This window comes from Moschus berezovskii, chromosome 7 (genome assembly GCF_049115385.1).
Source record: "Moschus berezovskii isolate FMDL1 chromosome 7, NW_MosBer_1.0, whole genome shotgun sequence".
NCBI lineage: Eukaryota > Metazoa > Chordata > Mammalia > Artiodactyla > Moschidae > Moschus > Moschus berezovskii.
In genome coordinates, this window is record NC_142466.1 from 104237272 (window position 1) to 104259827 (window position 22556).

Below are 22556 nucleotides of genomic sequence, written 5' to 3' on the forward strand. Positions count from 1 at the left end.
CTACATAAGTCACAACAAAACTATGTGTATACATTGGAAGTTTTTGATAAGACAGTTGCTAAAGTACAGTGGTTTCAATTAGTATAGACAGTGTATTTGATGTTCTGTACAGTAATCTGCAAAGAATTATCTCACTTTGTGATGCATCTGTGCTGCAAAATACTGCTTGAGTACTAGTTTTGTATATAAGATTTACTAGCCAACATTTTTTCGGAGAAGGCAATGGCACCCCACTCCAGTACTCTTACCTGGAAAATCCCATGGATGGAGGAGCCTGGTGGGCTGCAGTCCCTGGGGTTGCTAAGAGTCGGACACAACTGAGCGACTTCACTTTCATGCATTGGAGAAGGCAGTGGCAACCCACTCCAGTGTTCTTGCCTGGAGAATCCCAGGGACGGGGGAACCTGGTGGGCTGCCATCTATGGGGTCACACAGAGTCGGACACGACTGAAGCGACTTAGCAGCAGCAGCCAACATTTTTTAGCACATTGTTCCCATTGTGACTAATTGTATTAGAGTTGTGCTGAAGTTAGTGCCTTATTATGGAAGTTTCCCAGATTATTAAAACCTTTAAGTAGTTAACGTATTAAAATACTATATCACAGAGGTAAAACTAAGGTTTCTTGGCATTTTGGTAAAACAAAATACTGGAGGTACCTGGGAAACCTGGTATGGCTTGTATCAGACCTTTGCTGTTTCTGTACTTAGCACACAGGAAGCATTTAAGGGAGCTTTCCAGGTGGCTCAGTGGTAGAGAATCCATCTGCCAATCCAGCTGATGCGGGTTCAGTTCCTGGGTCGGGAAGATCCCCTGGAGAAGGAAATGGCAACCCCTTGCAGTATCCTTGCCTGGGAAATCCCATGGACAGAGGAGCCTACAGTCCATTGGGTTGCAAAGAGTCAGATATGACTTAGAGACTGAACAACAGCAACAAGAATTTGGTAAAGATCTTTTGAATGAACTAAATACATTTTTTGGTGAATTGCCCAGTCAGTGATCCCTCAATCTTTGCATGTTAATTTATTTAATAGTGGTTGAATACTTACTAAAAACGTCAGGTCCTGTGTCATGGTGGGATTAATCAGTTGAAAAACAAGTTTTCAAAACCAGATAATGGTAAGAGTTATGTAGAGATTTGAAATAGGGTGAGGTAATGTGATAGTGCATGACTAGGTGGCTACTTTTAAATTGACTGGTCACAGAAGACCTTTCTGAATAAGGTGACATTTAAACTGAGATCTGAATAATAAGCACTCAGAGATGGGGAGAGTGTTTTCTTTAGGGAAAGAGTTTCAAGAGTGTGCTTTGGGAATCAAAAAAGGCCTGTTTTGTTGTTCTAGTAGGTGAGGGGAAAGAGAGGTGAGGGATTAGTTAGGCAAGAGGCCAGGGCCTGTAGGGCTTTGTGATAAGCTGGAGATTTTCATTGTAAAATAGGAAGCCTTTGGGGGCTTTTAAGCAGAGCAGAAAAAATATTTCTTTTATGATTTGGAAAGGTTACTTTGCTGTCTGGAGAACAGATAGTACGAAGAGCAGTGAGGCTTACACACAGTTTGGGGAGTGAAGCTTTGACCAGGGAAGTAAGAGTAGAAGTGTAAAGAGAGTTGGAGGGATTTGAGAGATGATTAGAAGTGTAGAGCTGATGATGGGTTGGAGTGGGGGAAGTTGAGAAATCAGAAGATTTAGTGTAGGTTTTAATTGTATAACTTGTGTGAACACCATGTTCTTTCCTGAGACATGGAGGGTTGGGAGAGGAGCAGGTTTAGGGGTTGGGGTGGCAGCTCAAAGGCTTACATTTAAGATGCCTACTAAACATTCAGGTGGAAATGACAAGGAGATTTGCTGTGAATTTCAATTCCAAAGGGAAGTTTGGGCTGAGGTTAGAGCCATGACAAGCCACAGGTTATGTTTGACCTCAGTCCATGGGAATGGATGAGATCATCTTGTCTCAACCTTTTTCAGTGCCCATTCTTGATGAAATTGATCCCAAGTGCCTAAATTATCCCTTATATGCTACTAGAATGGAGGAACCTTGGTGAGAATGGAATGGAATGGGGCTTAGGACTGAAACCTGGGGTGCTGTACCATGTGAAGACTGAGGAGTGGAGAGGTCAGGCAGTCAAGGAGCAACTTTTGAAGTAGGAAGAATCCAAGAGAAGAAAAAAGTTTCAAAGACAAGGAAAGGGTCAAGTGTATCTGCTACTTGCAAAAAAGTAAGATGAAAACAAGGAACATGACTTTCGGTTTTGGCAACTTGGAGGTCATAAGTGACCCGGGCGAGTAGTCTCCTTGAAGCGATGGGGCCAGAAGTTAGATTTGAGTGAATTGAGGAATGCATGGGAGACACGTGAAAACAGTTGAATAATTCCGAGTCACAGCCTGTGGTGGGCATTGTTAAATATGTGATAATGTGTGTTTTAAAAAGAAGAATTGGAGACCAGCATGATAAGTAACTTGTCTGGGGTCACAGTCAATGGCCTTGGTAGTTTCACTTTGAACGATGGTCTTGCCCACAGTCTGATCTCAATTCATTAATTGCACATCTGGTGATCTTTCCTTCTACTTAAATCATTTATTCAGACCCAGGAGTGGTGACTAGCTCTTATCACAGCAAGTAACTGTAACTCTTCCTCTTGTCCACAGTAATCTGTTTTTGGTACCTCACTTTAACTTTCCTCTGTTTCCATTTCTTATGAGATTTACAATCCATTTGATCCATGCGGCTTTTCTCTGGCCCTCCCCACGTGTTATTGCTTCCACTTTTGCCCAGCTAAAATAGAGCCAGTGGTTATAATCACTCCCTTGCAAGGGTCAAGTGCTCTTGAGCCAGGCTGCCTAACTTCCAATCCTGGCTGTGGCACTTGCCATGTGATGTGACCTTTGGCAAGTTACCCAGTTTTGTGCCTGTTTCCTCATCAGTAAAACTGAGAATACAGCCACAGAAACACTAACCTTTCAGGACTGTTTTGAAGGTTATGTGAGTTTGAGATAACACACTGTGCTTAGTGACCGTGCTTGACAACAACCCCTCTCACTCTGTTGTTCTTGTTTGAAAAACCCCAAATACGATTAAGTCTGCGCTTGTGCTTGCACCTGTTCTACTCGAAACTGAACACGTGGGCTCCTTGTCTCAAAATTCCTGAACAATAATTATCCTCAAGCCCTTCGTACTGTCAGTCATACATTTTACTAGTCAATTCATTTTTCTGGTGTCATAGACAGATTTCATCATCTCCACTCTATTTTCAGTTGATGACCCTAGGTTTGAGATTTTATTGAGAATATAGAAACTGTCAGGACAGAACTTACTCAAGATCCTAGCACAGCTCCCTACCTGAGAGCCTCTCTTTATTGTGGAGATAGCTGAGTATTGTGGATAGTGCTATCTAAGGCCAGTTCCTTCACTTTGCCACACCATCCTAAACTCTCATTTATAAAGGGCATCACGCCATCAGTTCTCCTTTTCTTCATCAGTGATTTTTCCATTCCTGGAGTTATCTTAACATTGTCCTTGTTTTAATAAAGCCCTCCCTTGTCTCCACATTTGTCTACTGTCCCGTTTCCCCCTCTTCCTTACAGCAGAACTTAGGAGTAGCTCTTGAATCTCTTTGCTTTTTTTTTTTTTTAACATCTTGCTCTTTCAAATACATCATACTGTTCCTAAGCTAGAGGAGAGCATTTTCCCACTTGTAGTTGCCTTGTATCTTTGAGTGTGGTATAGTACTTAAATCTGTTTTCTCATGGGTAAAATGGGAGTAATAGTAATTTATCTGCTTTCCTTGTAGAGTTGCTGTGAAAATCAGATGAGATCATGAATCTGAAAATTTGGGTAAATTGTGTAATCAGAAATCTATGCAATTTTTAAAAAAACAAATCCTGGTTTTATCACTTTTCCATTCATTGTGATCAGTGTTTTCACTGTCCATTTTGAACATGGTTTGTGTGAGATATCCTTATTTTCTCAGCTTGATGTAGTCAGCAACTTCAGTGTTGAGAGCAGTATTCTACCATTTTAGGCTTGGAAATTGAGATTATTTGATAGTGTATAAAATTTCTGTTGCTTTTGGAAAGAAATGTTATAAATTTAAACTTGGTATAGAACAGTGAATCCTGCTGAAGGACACCACAACGTCTGTTCCCTGTAAGTTTGGATAAATACATTCCTTGTATTTGGCTCTCTGACAGCTAATTTTATAGTGGAATGAACTTTATAAACCCTTTAACATTATACATACCTATTCCAGCAGAGGAAGTAGACCAGCTGCAAATGACTAACATGTATGAATAGGTCCTTGGTGCTTCAGCAGGTGGATAACAGTTGTCTCTCCCTCTCTCCTGTCCTCTGCATGTCTGGTTGTATTAGGTGGGTGGCTTTTTTTTTGTCATGTATTAGATCCGTTCTCTGCCTTTGTAGAAACTTTAAAATTTACAAGTAATTTGGGAGGTTCTGCTTTACTGTCTTCAAAGTCTGTGTCTGTTTTGATCTTGATGAGACCATACTGTTAGGAATGTATTTATAATATTGTAGAGTAGATTAAACTGGCATAAATAGATAGGCTTTTTTTATTTGAAAAGAAATTAGTAGCTGCTGTTGGTTACCAGGGGCTTCCCTGATGGCTCAGACAGTAAAAAGTCTGCCTGCAATGCTGGAGACCCAGATTCAATCCCCAAGTTGGGAAGATTCCCGTGCAGAAGGGAATGGCTGCCCACTCCAGTATTCTTGCCTGGAGAATTCCACGGACAGAGGAGCCTGGCAGGCTACAGTTCAACAGCTCTCAGTTGCAGAGTTGAACACAACTGAGCGACTAACATTTTCAGTACTTTGGCTTTAGGAGCCTAATTATCATAGTTTCTGTTGGGGGAGACTGGATTATGAATTTCAAATTATACTTAAAATAGTAACTTTTAGATCATAACCCTAACTTGAGAATTAGGGTTACTGCCTTTGTTTACTGTTATCCACACATTGTTAATACTGTAATCTGAATTAGTTTTTCAGTTAAAAAAAAAAAGATTGTGCCACATTTTTTCATTCCTCTGGTCCAGTGGGAAGATTTTTCCTTTTGCATTAATGTCAGCTGACATTTTCATAATCAGTTCTGTTTTTAGAATTACCTGAAACCTGCTTTGTGGAAAAGATTCAGGAAATACTCTTTGGTGCCTGCACCAGTTTCTCAAATGGAAGGAAACCGCTCAAGGAAACCAAAAAGGAAAAAGTTTTGCCCATCGAGTAAATGTATGAAATCCTTTTGTAAACATATTTTACTTTAGGTCTCTGTTTCCTTTTGCTAATGGGAGCTTCCCTGGTGGTTCAGATGGTAAGGAATCTGCCTACAATGTGGGAGACCCAGGTTCAGTCCCTGGATTGGGAAGATAACCCTGGAGAAGGGAATGGCAACACATTCCAGTACTCTTTTCAGAGAATTCCATGGACAGAGGAGCCTGGCAGGCTACAGTTCATGGGGTTGCAAAGTCAGACTCGATTAAGCGACTAACACCTACATAACGGTTAATGGCTAAAACTTATTTGCTGTTACTAATTTTTTAATTTGCTAGGCTATGTAGTGTTAGAACTACTATCCAGAATTTTCTGCTTTAGTGAGATCTCATAAATTGCGGTGTATTCTTGTGTAATATTAGTAATGGTTGAAAGAGGGTGCAATGAGGTGTTTTTTCTTTTAAACTACTTAAATTTCCCCTCGTTACTAAACACAATCGAGACTTGTTATAGTAAATAAAGTGTATAAAGTAAAGAGCAAAGGCTTTAGGCCCCTGGTCTAAGTAACCACTGTTGAATTCTGTATATGCTGCTTGTCTTTTTTTTTTTTTTCTCAGAAAAATGTGTGCATATAATACATAAAAACAACAACACTATGTATTTAAAAATCCATTGCTTTTGTCTCTTAAAGATAATTGTAAATATTTCTTCCAGTCATTTTAATGTATGTGCATTCTGTGAATTTATTTAGTCACTGTTCTTATTGTGTTGCATAACTATACAGCTGTATGCATGAGCAATAATGTATTTTACCGTTTCACCATTGATGGATATTAAGGGTTGTTTGCAATATTACAATAAGTAATGTACTACACATATTTTGTTCATGTATCTTTGAAGTATTTCTGTGAACATCCCTTTAGTATTGATTCTTAGAGGTGGAATTTTTGGGTCAAAGGATGGCAGATTGCCTCAAAAATGCCTGCATCAATGTTCACAAATCTCAACCGTATTTGTTGTTTTCAAATACTAAGTCTGTCTTATAAGTATGTCTGAATAACCAGCCAGGATTCAAATAGAGATCTAACACAGAGTAAATGAGTTAAATATTATGAGGCTGTTTGTACACTGCCTGACACATGGTAAGTATGTGGCACCAATGAACTAGGTGATGTGTAGGAAGACTGACTTGCAAAACATCATACTACTATGGAGATAAGATTTAAAAGACATTACTTTTATATCTGAAACATGCAACTTAAATTCGTGGAAATAACTACTTTTAATGGTGGTTGGCCTGAGCTAATGTAGTGTCATGGGATACAATATAGTGTTCACATTGGAAAGTAGTTAGATGATAAGTTGGAATCACTGGATTTAACGTAAGGAATATTGGAGAAGTGAGAGACAACTACCTCAGAACGGAATGGGATCAAAAGGATAACTGATCTGCTTTCGTGTTGGCTTTTTTCAATAAATTATTATGATTGTCTCCCTTTTGGGTAAAAAAAGTGATGTTAGCTATGTTTAGTAGAAGATGTTGAGTATGTTTTTCTTTTAAAAACGCATGATTTCATAAAAGAGAAGTATGTGGCTAGAAAAAAATGGATTTCTTGAGTCTGAACCATATTCTGTCTCTAATCAGTGATAAACTACCATCCTTTATCTAGGGGGAAATAAGCAGCAAAATGAAAGTATAGTTCCATATCTCTGCTTCAACCAGGAGAAACTTGTTGTTTACTCTGATCGTAGTGCTTAGTATTAGGCCCATCCTTTTGAGATGACTTACTGGAAGCATTGACACGGGGCTCAGCACAGTTCAGTTCAGTTCAATTGCTCAGCCATGTCTTACTCTTTGTTACCCCGTGGACTGCAGCATGCCAGGCTTTCCTGTCCTTCAGTAACTCCCAGAACTTGCTCAAACTCATGTCCATTGAGTCGGTGATGCCATCCAACTATTTCATCCTCTGTCCGTCCCCTTCTCCTCCTGCCCTCAATCTTTCCCAGCATCAGGGTCTTTCCCAGTGAGTCAGTTCTTTGCATCAGGTGGCCAAAGTATTGGAGCTTCAGTTTCAGCATCAGTCCTTCCAATGAACACCCAGGACTGATCTCCTTTAGAATGGACTGGTTGGATCTCCTTGCAGTCCAAGGGACTCTCAAGAGTCTTCTCCAACACCACAGTTCAAAAGCATCAATTCTTCGGCGATCAGCTTTCTTTATGGTCCAACTTTCACATTCATACATGACTGTTGGAAAAACCATAGCTTAGACTAGATGGACCTTTGTTGGCAAAGTAATGTCTCTGCTTTTTATTATTCTGTCTAGGTTGATCATAGCTTTTCTTTCAAGGAGCAAGTGTCTGTTAATTTCATGACTGCAGTCACCATCTGCAGTGATTTTGGAGCCCAAGAAAATACAGTCTCTCACTGTTCCCATTGTTTCCCCATCTATTTCCCATGAAGTGATGGGACCGGATACCATGATCTTAGTTTTCTGAATGTTGAGCTTTTAGCCAACTTTTTCACTCTCCTCTTTCACTTTCATCAAGAGGCTCTTTATTTCCTCTTCACTTTCTGCCATTAGGGTGGTGTCGCCTGCATATCTGAGGTTATTGATATTTCTCCTGGCAATCTTGATTCCAGCTTGTACTTCTTCCAGCCCAACATTTCACATGATGTACTCTGCATATCAGTTAAATAAGCAGAGTGACAATATACAGCCTTGCTGTACTGCTGTACTTCTTTTCCTATTTGGAATCAGTCTTTTGTTCCATGTCCAGTTACCTGTTGCTTCTTGACCTGCATACAGATTTCTCAGGAGGCAGATGAGATGGTCTGGTACTCCCATCTCTTGAAGAATTTTCCACAGTTTGTTGTGATCCACACAGTCAAAGGCTTTAGTGTAGTCAGTGAAGCAGAAGTAGATGTTTTTCTGGAATTCTCTTGCTTTTTCGATGTTCCAGCGGATGTTGGCAATTTGATCTCTGGTTCCTCTGCCTTTTCTAAATCCAGCTTAAACATCTGGAAGTTCACGGTTCATGTACTGTTGAAGCCTGGCTTGGAGAATTTTGAGCATAACTTTGTTAGCGTGTGAGATGAGTGCAATTGTGTGGTAGTTTAAACATTCTGTGGCGTTGCCTTTCTTTGGGATTAGAATGAAAATTGACCTTTTCCAGTCCTGTGGCCACTGCTGAGTTTTCCCAATTTGCTGACATACTGAGGGCAGCACTTTCACAGCATCATCTTTTAGGATTTGAAATAGCTCAGCTGGAATTCTATCACCTCCACTGGCTTTGTTCATAATGATGCTTCCTAAGGCCCACTTGACTTCAGATTCCAGGATGTCTGGCTCTAGGTGAGTGATCACACCGTCGTGATTATCTGGGTCATGAAGATTTTTTTGTACATTCTTCTGCGTATTCTTGCCAACTCTTATTAGTATTTTCTGCTTCTGTTAGGTCCATACTGTTTCCGTCCTTTATTGAGCCCATCTTTGCATGAAGTGTTCCCTTGGTATCTCTAATTTTCTTGAAGAGTTCTAAAGTCTATCCCATTCTGTTCTGTATTTCTCTTTTCATTGATCACTGCGGAAGGTTTTCTTATCTCTCCTTGCTGTTCTTTAGAACTCTGTATTCAGATGAATATATCTTTCCTTTTCTCCTTTGCTTTTCGCTTCTCTTTTCTCAGCTATTTGTAAGGCCTCCTCAGACATTTTGCCTTTTTGAATTTCTTTTTCTTGGGGATGATTTTAATCACAGCCTCCTGTGCAGTGTTGCAAACCTCTGTCCACAGTTCTTCAGGCTTCTGTCTATCAGATCTAATCCCTTGAATCTTTCACTTCCACTGTATAATTGTAAGGGAATGGATTTAGGTCATACCTGAACGGTCTACTGGTTTTCCCTACTTTCTTCAGTCTAAGTCTGAACTTGGCAATAAGGAGTTCATGATCTGAGCCACAGTCAGCTCCTGGTCTTGTTTTTTGCTGACTGTATAGACCTTCTCCATCTTCAATTGCAAGGAATATAATCCATCTGGTTTCGATGTTGACCATCTGGTGATGTCCATGTGTAGAGTCGTCTCTTGTGTTGTTGGAAGAGAGTGTTTCCTATGACCAGTGCATTCTCTGGGCAAAACTCTGTTAGCCTTTGCCCTCCTTCATTTTGTACTCCAAGGCCAAACTTGCCTGTCTATTACTCTGGGTATCTCTTGACTTCCTACTTTGGATTCCAGTCCCCTGTGATGAAAAGGACACCTTTTTTGGTGTTAGTTCTGGAAGGTTTTATAGGTCTTCACAGAACCGTTCCACTTCTGCTTCTTCAGTGTTAGGGGTTGGGTCATAGACTTGAATTACTGTGATACTGAATAGTTTGCCTTGGAAATGGTTGCACTCAAGTACTGCATTTTGGACTCTTATTGGCTGTGTTAGAGGAGTTGTAACTACATTCCCTGCTGGATGTAACCTTTCCTGGAGAAGCCATGTGCAAGAGTTGCTACCTTTTCCTCCTTCACAACATCTGGAAAGAAGGCTTTTCTGTATAAGCTGTTTCAAAATGGTGCTCAGCTTGATTGGGTTAGAGAAGACTTAAAAGTAGTCTAGAAACCATCCTTCAGCAAATACATTCTCATTGAAATGACTATGTGATACCTGGTGAAGTTTTCTAGTAGAGTTGGATGTGCAAAACTGAAGGTCAAGGGAGAACTGGGCTAGAGATACAGGTGACATCCTATTGGTTCTTAAAACTAGAAGTAGATGAGATGGATTATCCTGGAAGAGTGTGTAAAAGAAAATTCAGTCAAAAGCATAACCTTGAGTAACACTTAAAGGTCTGGGCAAGGAAGGGGATTTCAAAATGGAGGGAACAGAGGTAGGAGGAAAACTGGAAGAGTTCAGCGTTACGGAATCCAAAGTAAGACAGTGTGAAAGGGAGAAATGGGTCAGTACTGTCATCTGTGACAGAGAGGTCAAGTAATACTAGAGAGAAGGATCAAGGCGTGTCGGGTGCTGATGCTGCTAAATTCAGGGGAACTGGGGAGGGCCACCTTACTGTCAGTAGGGTAGCACTGCTGAAGAAAATAAGCAGCAAAATGAGAACAAAGTCCATGCTTCAGTTTGTCTGCATTGTATTGCATTCTTGAGTCATAAGTATGCAATTGTGAGTAAGTAAAAGCAATGTGTAGTTAACTTTGAAAATTGCTTGAGACTAAGGGGAGGAGAGTGTAACTAACAGGAGACAGATTGGGGGAGGGGTTGTTTTTGAGAATTCAGTCAGTTCAGTTCAGTTCAGTCGCTCAGTCGTGTCCGACTCTCCGCGACCCCATGAATCACAGCACGCCAGGCCTCCCTGTCCATCACCAACTCCTGGAGTACACTCAAACTCATGTCCACAGAATCGGTGACGCCATCCAGCCATCTCATTCTCCGTCGTCCCCTTCTCCTCCCGCCCCCAACCTTTCCCAGCATTAGAGTCTTTTCCAGTGAGTCAACTCGTCGCATGAGGTGGCCAAAGTATTGCAGTTTCAGCTTTAGTATCAGTCCCTCCAATGAACATCCAGGATTGATCTCCTTTAGAATGGACTGGTTGGATCTCCTTGCAGTATAAGGGACTCTCAAGAGTCTTCTCCAACACCACAGTTCAAAAGAATTAGGTCTGTTTAAATGTGAATGGAAATGAACTGGCCTTGAGGGAGAGGTTGAAAATAAAAGTGGATGAGGGGATAGGAAACATAATAAATCTAGCAAGGTGCTGGAGAATACTGGAGGGATAACAGGAATTAGACCTGAAGAGAGGGATACCTTTCATTTAGTAGAGAAGAAAACGGAGATTAGGTGAATCTGGATGCAAAAAAAAAAAACCTCATGTGTCAGCTTGGAAGCAGCTAGTTGAGAGTGTGAGTTCCTGGGGGGGTGTTTGTGTCTTGAATGAAGTAGAAAGTGGTCATCTGTGAGGAGGGGGCAAGTGTTGGGAATCAGATTTAGAGGAAAGTACAGATTTGAAAGCTGAAACTCCAATACTTTGGCCACCTCATGCGACGAGTTGACTCACTGGAAAAGACTCTGATGCTGGGAAAGGTTGGGGGCGGGAGGAGAAGGGGACGACAGAGAATGAGATGGCTGGATGGCATCACCGGCTCTGTGGACATGAGTTTGAGTGAACTCCGGGAGTTGGTGATGGACAGGGAGGCCTGGCGTGCTGTAATTCATGGGGTCGCAAAGACATGACTGAGCTACTGAACTGAACTGAACAGATTTGAAACAACGTCGCGGAGGATGGAGGAGAGGGCTAACCAGGGGAACAGAAGGATTGGGGATGTCTTTCCTTTTTCTTCAGTAACATTTAGAAGACTGTCAATGTGGATAGGTAGCTGGTTAGGTAGTAAAGGTGAGATTTGTTAGCTAAGTACGGTAGAAGAGGATGACACCACAGAGTGGCTGAAGTAAATTTTGAGTACTTACAATTTAGTTGTGTTGGTCCATATGTGGAAATTGCCTGGTAGGTGCAGTAGGAAGACAGACCAGTGTGTGGTGTTAGGAAGTGATAGAAGCAGTGGCATTATTGTCTAAGAGGCTCAAGGGACCAAAGTCGTAATGAAATGCGAGACCAGGTGTGGTGAACAGTTACTGAGAGAGTTGGTGGGAAGAGATTAGCACCCTTATATAATTTCGAAGAGCGTTTTGGGGATGATGAGATTCAGCCTGTGTTCTGAATGGCTGTGAGCGGATGACTTAAATGGGTTGGAAGTGAAGATCACTGGGTTGAAGCAAAGGAATAACGCCAGAAGCTGGGACAGGTCAGTGAACCTGGTTCCAAAGTCTAGTTCTCCTATTTTCTTTGATGCATGACCCAAAGTGGTATTGCCAGGTGGAGTCTACACACACACTCCCACACACCCTCTGCCAAAACACTGAGGCATTTTGGCATATTGTCCACAAAACATTATATCATTTGATACTCTTATTCTGAAAGTATATCCCTCTCTTCACACTTAACACCAAAAATTATTCCAAGACAGTCTTTTCCAGTGTGACTGTTACTGGATTAATGATAATCTGATATTAAAATTTGTGCTTCTGGTTATTAATGAGGTTGAGCTTTTCTTTTTATTGGGTGTATAATTGTGAATTGCCTGCTGTGTCATTTGTCCATTTTTCTATTGCTACAGGAACCACTTTCTACTATTTCTCTTAATTTGTTTTATGTGCATTTGGTATGTGTCTTGTTATTTCTGTTTGAATTACACGCTTAGTTTTCCTTCAATAATAAATGTTTAGTGTTAGTCTGTGATTACTTTTTTAATCACATCATATAGGTATTAATGTATATAGTCCTCATTGTTATTAATATTTTTTAATCACGGTTTTGATTTCTTTGCAGCAGTGTTATTTAGTAATAAAATGATTGGAGGGGTGTTGTTGTTGTTTGTCCTACTTTCCCTCTCGTAATCATGTATATTTAGTGGGTTGAGAGTCTTGTGAAGGGTTTCCACTTTGGGAAATAACAGAACAGCAGTGATGCTACTGACCCACTTCGGGAAGATGATAAGTATAGCAAGGGTGATTTATGTGACATGTGCAAAATACTCTGTTCTAAATCTTGGAGTCAGAAGATCTGGGTTTGGATTTCAGCTACTAGTTACATTAATAGTAACAGTGTGATTTGGAGAGGAGCCCTCCCTTTTGTATCCATGACAGTTTTCCATGTAAAGCTCAGAACTATCAACTTGTACAATTTTCAGAAGTATTCTGGGAATTGAAAGAAATGAGATTTTTCCCTCTTGATTCTTGGGCATTAAGTGAAATTTAGTTTTATGATCTTGAGCGCGCTGTCTGTGCCACCCTACTTCGGAAATAGTTTACGTTTGTTTTCTGAGTACTTCATGTAATTTTAGAGATCGAAAACCATAAAGATCATCCGTTCCAGTCACTCTTTATAGATGAGACTGATGCTAAGAAAAAGTTCCAGTCCCTCTTTATAGATGAGACTGATGCTAAGAAAAACTGGGCAACTTGTTCAAGATCATTTAAGTAATACAGTGGCTCTTAGCCTTGGCCAGACTTTGAAATCAGCTGTAAAGCTTTTACAAAGTACTGATGTCCAGACCCACACTCAGAAATTATGTTTTAATTGGTCTTTATAAAGCTCCCTCAAGTGGTTATAATGAAACATTAGCCACTTTCAAAGTAAATACTTTGCTTTTTGAGATTCACATTTACTTTTTATCATTGTAGACAATACCACCTTATTTCTTAAACCTTTTAGATTAGAGAGCTTTTCTTTACTTTCCTACTCTGTGGGAAGTAAACCCATAAACTTGATAATGAGAATCATAGTTTCTGCTTTTGAAACATTTATTTTGAAAAGATTTGTAAAGTCAACTAAGGAAGTCTTTTAAGAAAAAAAACCTGTGTAACAGATGGTAAAACAGTTTATACTTAACCATATTTAATAGTATGGGTTATCAATAGAATTTTTTTACATAGTATGAAGACGACTGAGCAACTGAACTGAACTGATGAAGACATGATCTTTTAAGTTTTTGGAATCAATAATACATATAAAAATTTTACATTGCATCATTTGTTCAGATTCTGGATTTTCCTTTGTTTAGATTTTTGTCAAATATTTTAAAATTTTTCCCATAGGTGAGAGCACTGAAAGAGAAGATTGAATCCGAAAAGGGTAAAGATGCCTTTCCTGTAGCAGGTCAAAAGTTAATTTATGCAGGTATGAATTAAGTACTGAAATTAACATGCCATTTTCATGTGTACTGTGACATTCTTTGAGTTTTAGAAATTGCCATCTTAAGAGTTGTAGTGTATACAAATTGATTCTGTTAGAAGCAGTGCAGAGATTAAAGCAGGGAATGAGCAGTCATTTGAGTGTTACTTTATTAATGTTCAATCCTCTGTGTTTCACATTTGCTTCATGTGTTTCTCCATCCACTGATGTTAGTTTTGCTTGTTTTTTCTTTTGTAAGCATTGTGTAACTGGCTGTATTTGTTTTGCTTTGTTTTTTGAATTACTTTGTGTGATATTGTTTAAGTGTAAAGTGTACAAAGTGTTAACTCTGATGCATATTGTAATATGATTGCTGTTGTAGTGATATTGACCACATTACAGAATTACCAGTATTATTGTCTATATTTATTATGCTCTGCATTAGATCTCTATGGCTTATTTAATACTCATGACAAGTTTGTACTTTTAAACACTATCACTCTTATCTCCCCCATGCCCCAAACCCTTGGTAACCACCAAGGTAAAATAACTTTTTTTTTTAAGTTCAGAGTTTTAAATTCCACATACATTTCCACATATAAGTGATATCATACTGTGCTTGACTTGTCTTGCTTAGCATAATGTTCACAAGGTCCATTCATGTTGTTGCAGATAGGAAGTTACTGTCTTTCTCGTGGTTGAATGATATTGTATATACCCAGAGAAGTGAAAGCAGGATTTTGACAAGACATATACACTCCCATGTCTATAACAGCACTATTCACAGTAGCTAAGATATGGAAACAATCCAAAATGGCCATCAAGGGATGAATGAATAAAAAAGATATAACTCATACACACAATGGGCCATATGGTGGATCTATTTTTAATTTTTTAAGGAACCTCCATATTCTCCATAGTGGTTGGACCAATTTACATTCCCACCAACAGTGTATAAAGATTCTTTTTTCACCATAACATCACCAGCCCCTCTTGTCTCCTTAATGAAGCTAGTCTAACAGATGTAAGGTAATATTTTGTTTTGATTTATATTTCCCTGATGCTTAGTGATGTTGAGCATCTTTTCATTTGTCTGTTAACCATTTCCATGTCCTCTTTGGAGAAATGTTGATTTACATTTAATCTGCCAATTTTTAAACAGATTGTTTGGGTTTTTTGTTATTGAGTTCTTTATGTACTTTGGATATTAGCCACATAACTGATACACGGTTTTTGAAATTTTTCTCCTATTCTGTAGAATTTTTTTCATTTTGTTAATTGTTTATTTTGCTATCCAGAAGCTTTTGAGTTTGATGTAGTCCATTTGCCGAATTGTGTGTGTGTGTGCTTTCTTCGTGATACCCAAAAAATTGTTGGCAAAGCCACAATTGCTGACTTTCTTCCCTACTTTTTCTTGAGGAGTTTTATGGTAACAGTCTTTATGTTTAAGTCTTTGATCCATTTTCATTTTGAGTGTTAGAAGATAGGGGTCCAGTTTTATTGTTCTGCGTGTGTTTTCCTTAGTTTTCCCATCAAACTGGGCATCTTTTACACTCTGTTGAAATGGTGTTTTATTTTTGGCTATGGTGGGTCTTAGTTGTGGTGCGCAGGCTTTCTCTGGTTGCCGGGTGCAGGGGCTCTTGTTCCTCATGGCGTGTGGGCTTCTCACCACACTGGCTTCTCTTGTTGTGGAGTACAGACTTTAGGCACACAGGCTTCAGTAGTTGCAGCTTGCAGGCTTAGTTGCTCCGTGGCATGTCGAATCATCTGGGACCAGGGATCGAAACAGTGTCCCTTGCATTGAAAAGTGAGTTCTTAACCACTGGACCACCAGGGAAGCCACAAGTTTATCTGTTTTTAAGTAAAATAACAAAATTGAAGAATATAGAAAACCTTATGTCAAAGACACTACAATAAGTGACAGGAAAAAAAAGATTAATATTCAGATTATATAAAGAGCTCTTGACAAATCAATAGGGAAAAGGATGACCCAATTAAAAAGCAACAAAGGATATGAATAGGAAGTTGCAAATTAACTAGCCTCACTAGTAACCAGGAAAATGTATGTTAAAAATAGACTTGATAGGTGAATTTTGTGGAGAAAATTCTTTTCTGTGTTCTTTAGAAGAAACACTGAGCACTTTGATTGCAGATGTCAGTAAGCTGGATCTTGACTTACCCCTGGATTCTTGTCTGTTTTTAGATAGAGATTTTGTAGTCCTTTGTTAACTGAGGTAGTTTAGAGGAAACACCAGCCCTGTGATGAGGACTCGGAAGCCTGAGGAGGCATCGGTAGTTGGTGGCAGATGTACAACTAGAATTTCTGGTTCCTACTCTTGGCCTGTTTTCTTCATTCCTGTGCAGACAGAGACACTATTTCCTTTTGTCTTAATGCTTGCAGCTTTTGATTCAATAACTTTAAAAATGGAAACCTAATTGCAAGGAAAAGGAATCCTGAAGGAATCCTGACCTTATATCTGTCATTCTGCTTAACCGAAGTCTTATATAATCCATGTGGCTTATTCAGTTCTGTATCTTGGCATTTCTGTGTACCAAGTCATTATGAGTATCTTACTTTATATGGCAGTGAAACATTTATGTGTTGCAGGTATTCAGTATTTGTGGGAGTAAGAAGTTCTTTTCTCCTTCCATCAAGAGAGTTTATAGGTTATTCCCAGGCTGGGTTCGGGGTGGATCTTTGAGCATCTCAAAATTGAATTTTATTTGTTTTCATGATCTCCTGTTTCTCAGGACCTAGTTAATATCTCCTTACCCAGCAAGTCTTTTTTTTTTTTTTTATTATAAATAATTTAAGAAGTGCTTGGGATTCAGATATCTACAGACAGTGTATGTGTTTGCTTGGGATTCAGATATCTACAGACAGTGTATGTGTTTGCTGTCTTTTAGTCAGATGCTCATGCCTTCTCAACAAATCTTGTATCCATTTATGTTTATCTTGGCTGATCGGTTAATGTTTTTCTTTGGGGAAAGTTTTAATTGATAAAGTTAATGTTTATGATTGTTTTAACATCAGTGTAAGACAGTTTATGGTGCCTTTAATAATATGTTTTTTTCTTAATGTACTAGGCAAAATCCTCAATGATGATACTGCTCTAAAAGAATATAAAATTGATGAGAAAAACTTCGTGGTAGTTATGGTGACAAAAGTAAGTTTCAGCCTCCTTGTATATATCTTTATCCATGTGAGTTAAAAGAGATCCCAAGTCTTTCTTTACACTTAATTTTTAAGTGAAAATATTATATATACATCCATAGTGGCATGCACTTAATAGTTATTAAGTGTGTTAACAGTTTGCTTTGAGTCAACTATAAAGTTAATAGTTTTATGTATTTGTAGTTTGAGCATAATTTTAAATATGTTGAAACAGTTGATATATGAAATGTCACGTTAAACATCATTAGGTATTGTTGGATTAGTAAAATCATAAATTATGTTATTAGAGAATGTGATTCTTCGAATGTTTATTTTACAGTTTTTATTAAGAATGCCTTAAAAGGACTTGGCTAAATGAGGTACTAGACCTAACAAATGCCTCAAGGCCAAAAAGGCATATAGACTAAAAATTTCAGTGATATTTTTTAGTCAATGAGATAGATTTTTAGAAACTAGAAAAAGGGAAAGACAGAAAGCTAAATATGCAGTAGAGAGTTAAGACAAATGGCAACCCACTCCACTGTTCTTGCCTGGAGAATCCCAGGGACGGGGGAGCCTGGTGGGCTTCCGTCTGTGGGGTCGCACAGAGTCGGACACGACTGAAGCGACGCAGCAGCAGCAGCACTCACGACCCTCATTTTTAAGATTGAATTATGATCTAAATTCTGAGCTCCTAATAATCTAAGAAGAATGTTACTTGTAGCACCCAAAGTAAATTTAAATAGGTAATTGGAAACCAGTTTGTCAAAGACTTTTTAAGTCTTGGGGAATATATGCAGTAGAAAATAAGAGATGAACAAACGAATTTTAATTACTGCATACTTCTGTAGTGAGAAACAAAACAGCTAAACATTTCATATGTATTGGGGTTAATTTTTTAAATATTTTATATATATTTAAGCACTTAATTATTAAAATATTAAACTCTAAAGGAGATCAGTCCTGGGTGTTCATTGGAAGGACTGATGCTAAAGCTGAAACTCCAATACTTTGGCCACCTCATGCGATGAGTTGACTCACTGGAAAAGACTCTGATGCTGGGAAGGATTGGGGGTGGGAGGAGAAGGGGACGACAGAGAATGAGATGGCTGGATGGCATCACCGACTCGATGGACATGAGTTTGAGTGAACTCCGGGAGTTGGTGATGTACAGGGAGGCCTGGCGTGCTGTGATTCATGGGGTCGCAAAGAGTCGGACACGACTGAGCAACTGAACTGAACTGAAACTTTAAATACAGATGAACAGAAGCATATGAGGAAACTCTGTCTCAATTAGTTTTTTCAAAAACTGATAAAATACACAGCATAAAATTTACATATTTAATCATTTTTAAGTAATGGCTCCTTGGCATTAACTATATTCACATTGTTAATATAGCCACCATCAGCATCCATTTCTAAAACTTTTTTCATTTTCCCAAACTGAAACTCTGTACCTATTAAAGAGTAAAAACCCATGCCACACCACTGTTATCTTTTCTGTGTATTTGACTATACTTTATACCTCATATGAGTGGAATCATACAGTATTTTTCCTTTTGTGACTTGTTTATTAATATTTTTCTTCATATAAAATGTCTTCAAGGTTTGTCCATATTGTAGCATGTGCCAGAATTTGTCCATTTTGGAGCCGAATAATATTCCCTTATTTAATTTTATCATTATAGTATGTCTGGTAGCCACAGACATTTGGGTGTGTATTTGTTATGGTCTTATTTCCTTTAGTATTATGGTAACCTTGACTGTTTAGAACAAAACTAAAAGTTAAGCAGGCTGGGTCTTAGAATCGGTGCATGCGTTTGAAAAACAGCTACTTGAAGCCAAGCAGATGCTTATTTTACATAGGCCAGCTTTTAGAAGGGGAAGAAGACTGCTACAGTTAAACATTTTGGAAGCAGTGAGAAATTCCCTTATTACAAAGAAGAGAGAAAAAATTATTCATATCAAAAGTTAAGCAGAGGACCTTTGAAAAGCAGATAGGTTTGGTACTATTTAGAGTGAGGTTTAAAAAGTTGTTTGTGGCAACAGAGACCTTGAGGACATGGTGTATTATACTATTATATTGATCACTATATAATATATAACATGTATATTACATATATAACTATAGTATATAAAATATATAGTTATATATATGACCCTGAGGACATGGTATATTATAGTGTTATATTGATCGCTATATAATATATAACATGTATATTACATATATAACTATAGTATATAAAATATATAGTTATATAATACATATATGACCCTGAGGACATGGTATATTATAGTGTTATATTGATCGCTGCTGCTGCTAAGTCGCTTCAGTTGTGTCCAACTCTGTGCGACCCCATAGACGGCAGCCCACCAGGCTCCCCCATCCCTGGGATTTTCCAGGCAAGAGTACTGGAGTGGGTTGCCATTGTCTTCTCCAATATTGATCACTATATATATATAACTAATATATATAATCACAGTATTATATTGATCTTAAGGGAATAGTAAATGGGCATAATGCATTTAAATTACATTCTTATCTAGTTGGAGTTATAGAACATTAATAATTTGCAGGGAATTATGTTGGCAGTAAAAATTACAGAGCCAAATTCAAGACTCTTAATACAGGCAAAGGGGGGAGGTAATGCTACATACTTATATCCTGCTACCTTGCACAAGACATTTTTTTCCAATACACTCTATACTAGCTCAATTAGAATAAGACACAGATCCACTCATTTACAGTTTGTTGATTTATACTTGGGGCATTTATGTTGAATTTTAATCTCATCTTCCAACAAATCAGTTACCTTTTTACTTTAGGAAAGTTATGAACTAAGTAGGTCGTGAGCATTGATAGGCCTTCAGAGAAAATTAAAACTCATGTAGTATGATTTTTACTCATATGTAACTGCTTTTTGCTTGGTGGGAATACTTATGGCTCTGATTTTAGTTCAGAAAGTGCTGAGCATGCAGTTATAACTTTATTTGGCCTCTGTTTAACTATATATACATCTCAAAGGTAATGTTAGTCTCTTTGTACTTAAACCCATTGGCTTCTGGTCAACATTGGGATTTTCTTCCCTCTTCTAAAATGCATCAGATTATCTGGCATGGTCATTAATCATACTTCTGTTTATACTTTAATTTCATTATGCTTTCAGATGACGATAAATACTTTGAAGTTGTAACCAAGAAACTTCAGTTATGAAGTTTGGGGGCTGAATTATGTGTTTCTTTTATTTATTTACTTATTGTGGATACCCACATTCTTTGTTTAAAAATGTTTGGTTTTTTGGTTCTTTTTAATAATGATCGTAAGACTGAAATCATTGGCTAGAACTAATTGAGACTGATAGTTGATATATATACTCTTATTAGCTTTGAAAGTATAACATAAATAATGACTCAGATTGCTGCTGTTGATCACTCATTATGTCACCTTACAAAATTGTTTTCAATCTACAAATTTGTATTAGTATGGTTATGTTTGTTTATAGCATCCAGAGGTCAGGTGATAATGCCGTATTTTATCATAATGTGTGATTTTGCTTTGTAATGTGTTCAGCCCAAAGCAGTGACAACACCAGCACCAGCTACAACCCAGCAATCAAATTCTGCCGCCTCTGCCACAGCCAGCCCCTCCACAGCGCCAGCTGCGGCTCAGGCCCCAGCCCCTGCCCCCGCCGTGACTCCCACCCCCACACCTGCGTCTGTCGCTCCTGCATCGACGGTAGCATCTTCTGAACCTGCACCTGCTAGTGCAGCGAAACAGGAGAAGCCTGCAGAGAGGCCGGTAGAAACACCAGTGGCCACCACCCCCACGTCAACTGACAGGTCAGAGCTGGACTCTCGGAGATTGCATGGCAGTGTTCATAACAGTTACTTCATGCATGTATTTATTTTGATTATTGTGTGGATCAAACAGACTTTCTATCTTACTTTGAACCCTGAATAAAATAGCATGCTTTTTATGTCTGTTTAAATTTCCATAATCTGGATTTTATTTTTTATCCCAGGGAGAAAGGAAAAAAGCTTTTGTATAGAAAAGTTAGGAAATACAAATGACACAAAAGAGTAGGAATTATAAAATAACCTTACAGTATATTACAGCTTGACATATAAACAACTTGACATTGTCCCCCCAATCATTTTTTGTATGTTACTACTGTCACATCTGTCATCAACATCTTTCCATATCAGTAAGTTTTTCCAGTTGCTACATAGTATTGTGTTCGGGTCTGACATTTGTTTGGTCTTAACCTTAGAAAAGAAATTAACATCTTTGGATTTTTCCTCATCTGTAAAGTGCGGATGACAGTAAAAACTACATATTACAGTGCAAATTCTTTTTGATACCTCCTGTAGAGAAAACAAACCCTGTGCACAGGGACTGTATTGCTTGTAATTGAGGGCAAATTGGAACTAACTTAAATTCCAAGAGCATGACTTGACTTGTTATTTGTTCCTATTAGAGAACTGTGCTTATTTATATTGAGTGATAGTTGCTCAGTCATGTCCAGCTCTTTGCATCCCCATGGATTATAGCCTGCCAGGCTCCTCTGTCCATGTAATTCTCCACAGTGTGGTAGTAAATAGGTAGCATCTACATCACTGGGAGTTACTTTGAAGTTAATTCTTAGGCTCCACCCCAGACCTCTGTAAATCAGAATTCTCTGCTCGTGGGTCCTAGAAGTCTGTCTTTTAACAAGCTCTACTAGTGAATTCTAGTAGAGTCCCCTAGGGAGAGAGTGAAAGACAGGGAAGCCTGGCATGCCACAGTCCATGGGGTCTCAGAGTTAGATACAACTTGAACGACTGAACAGTAACACTGGTGAATTCTTAGGCTTCCTAAAGTTTAAGAAACTCTAATATCCAGTACTGTAGGCCAGGTAAAGTATGCAGTGTATATGCATATTAAGTAAATGTGGTTTCAAGGCTTTGTTATCAAGTGAAAAGAAGCAGATTGCAGAACAGTAGAGTCAGTAACCATAAACCAAACAAAAACCACATGACAACATTTGTGTTTTCTGTGGGTAGGCATTTAATGTGTAGAGAAGCAGTAGCAGAGGGACCTCACACTAACTGATAAAATGGTTTCCTTTGGGAAGGGGAGGAGTGTTGAGGCAGAATCAAGATTTGAATGGTGGTTAAACGGTATCTCAGTGTTGTCTGTAAGGTTTAAAAACAAAAAAATGTGCAAAAACAGCACAAATTGTTCTATAAAAGAACAGTAATGGAGGGTCTAATTAATTCTGCCAGATAATGTATTATGCATGGTAGCAGTTGCAAATTTAGAATGGCTCTTATTAAAATGGCTACTTGGTGAAATAGTAGTCTAGAAGTAGACCAGTATACATACAGGACTTAATATAAGATAAAAATAATTTCAGACCACTCTGGGAAATGCTGTTGGGGTAAATGTCTAGCCACCTGGCGGTCATCTTATAAAAATAAATTTTAGGGA

The 22556-nt window shown here is 38.6% G+C and overlaps 1 protein-coding gene across 1 annotated transcript in view; it reads left to right on the plus strand.

Moving 5' to 3' along the window:
- The window catches only part of RAD23B (RAD23 nucleotide excision repair protein B), a 46727-nt gene that overhangs the window by 3890 nt on the left and 20281 nt on the right, over positions 1 to 22556 (plus strand). Inside the window, exons 2-4 of the mRNA XM_088838248.1 lie at positions 13857 to 13938; positions 17020 to 17099; positions 20658 to 20926. Of these exons, the coding sequence (XP_088694374.1) occupies positions 13857 to 13938; positions 17020 to 17099; positions 20658 to 20926 (431 nt within the window). The remainder of the gene's footprint in view (positions 1 to 13856; positions 13939 to 17019; positions 17100 to 20657; positions 20927 to 22556) is intronic.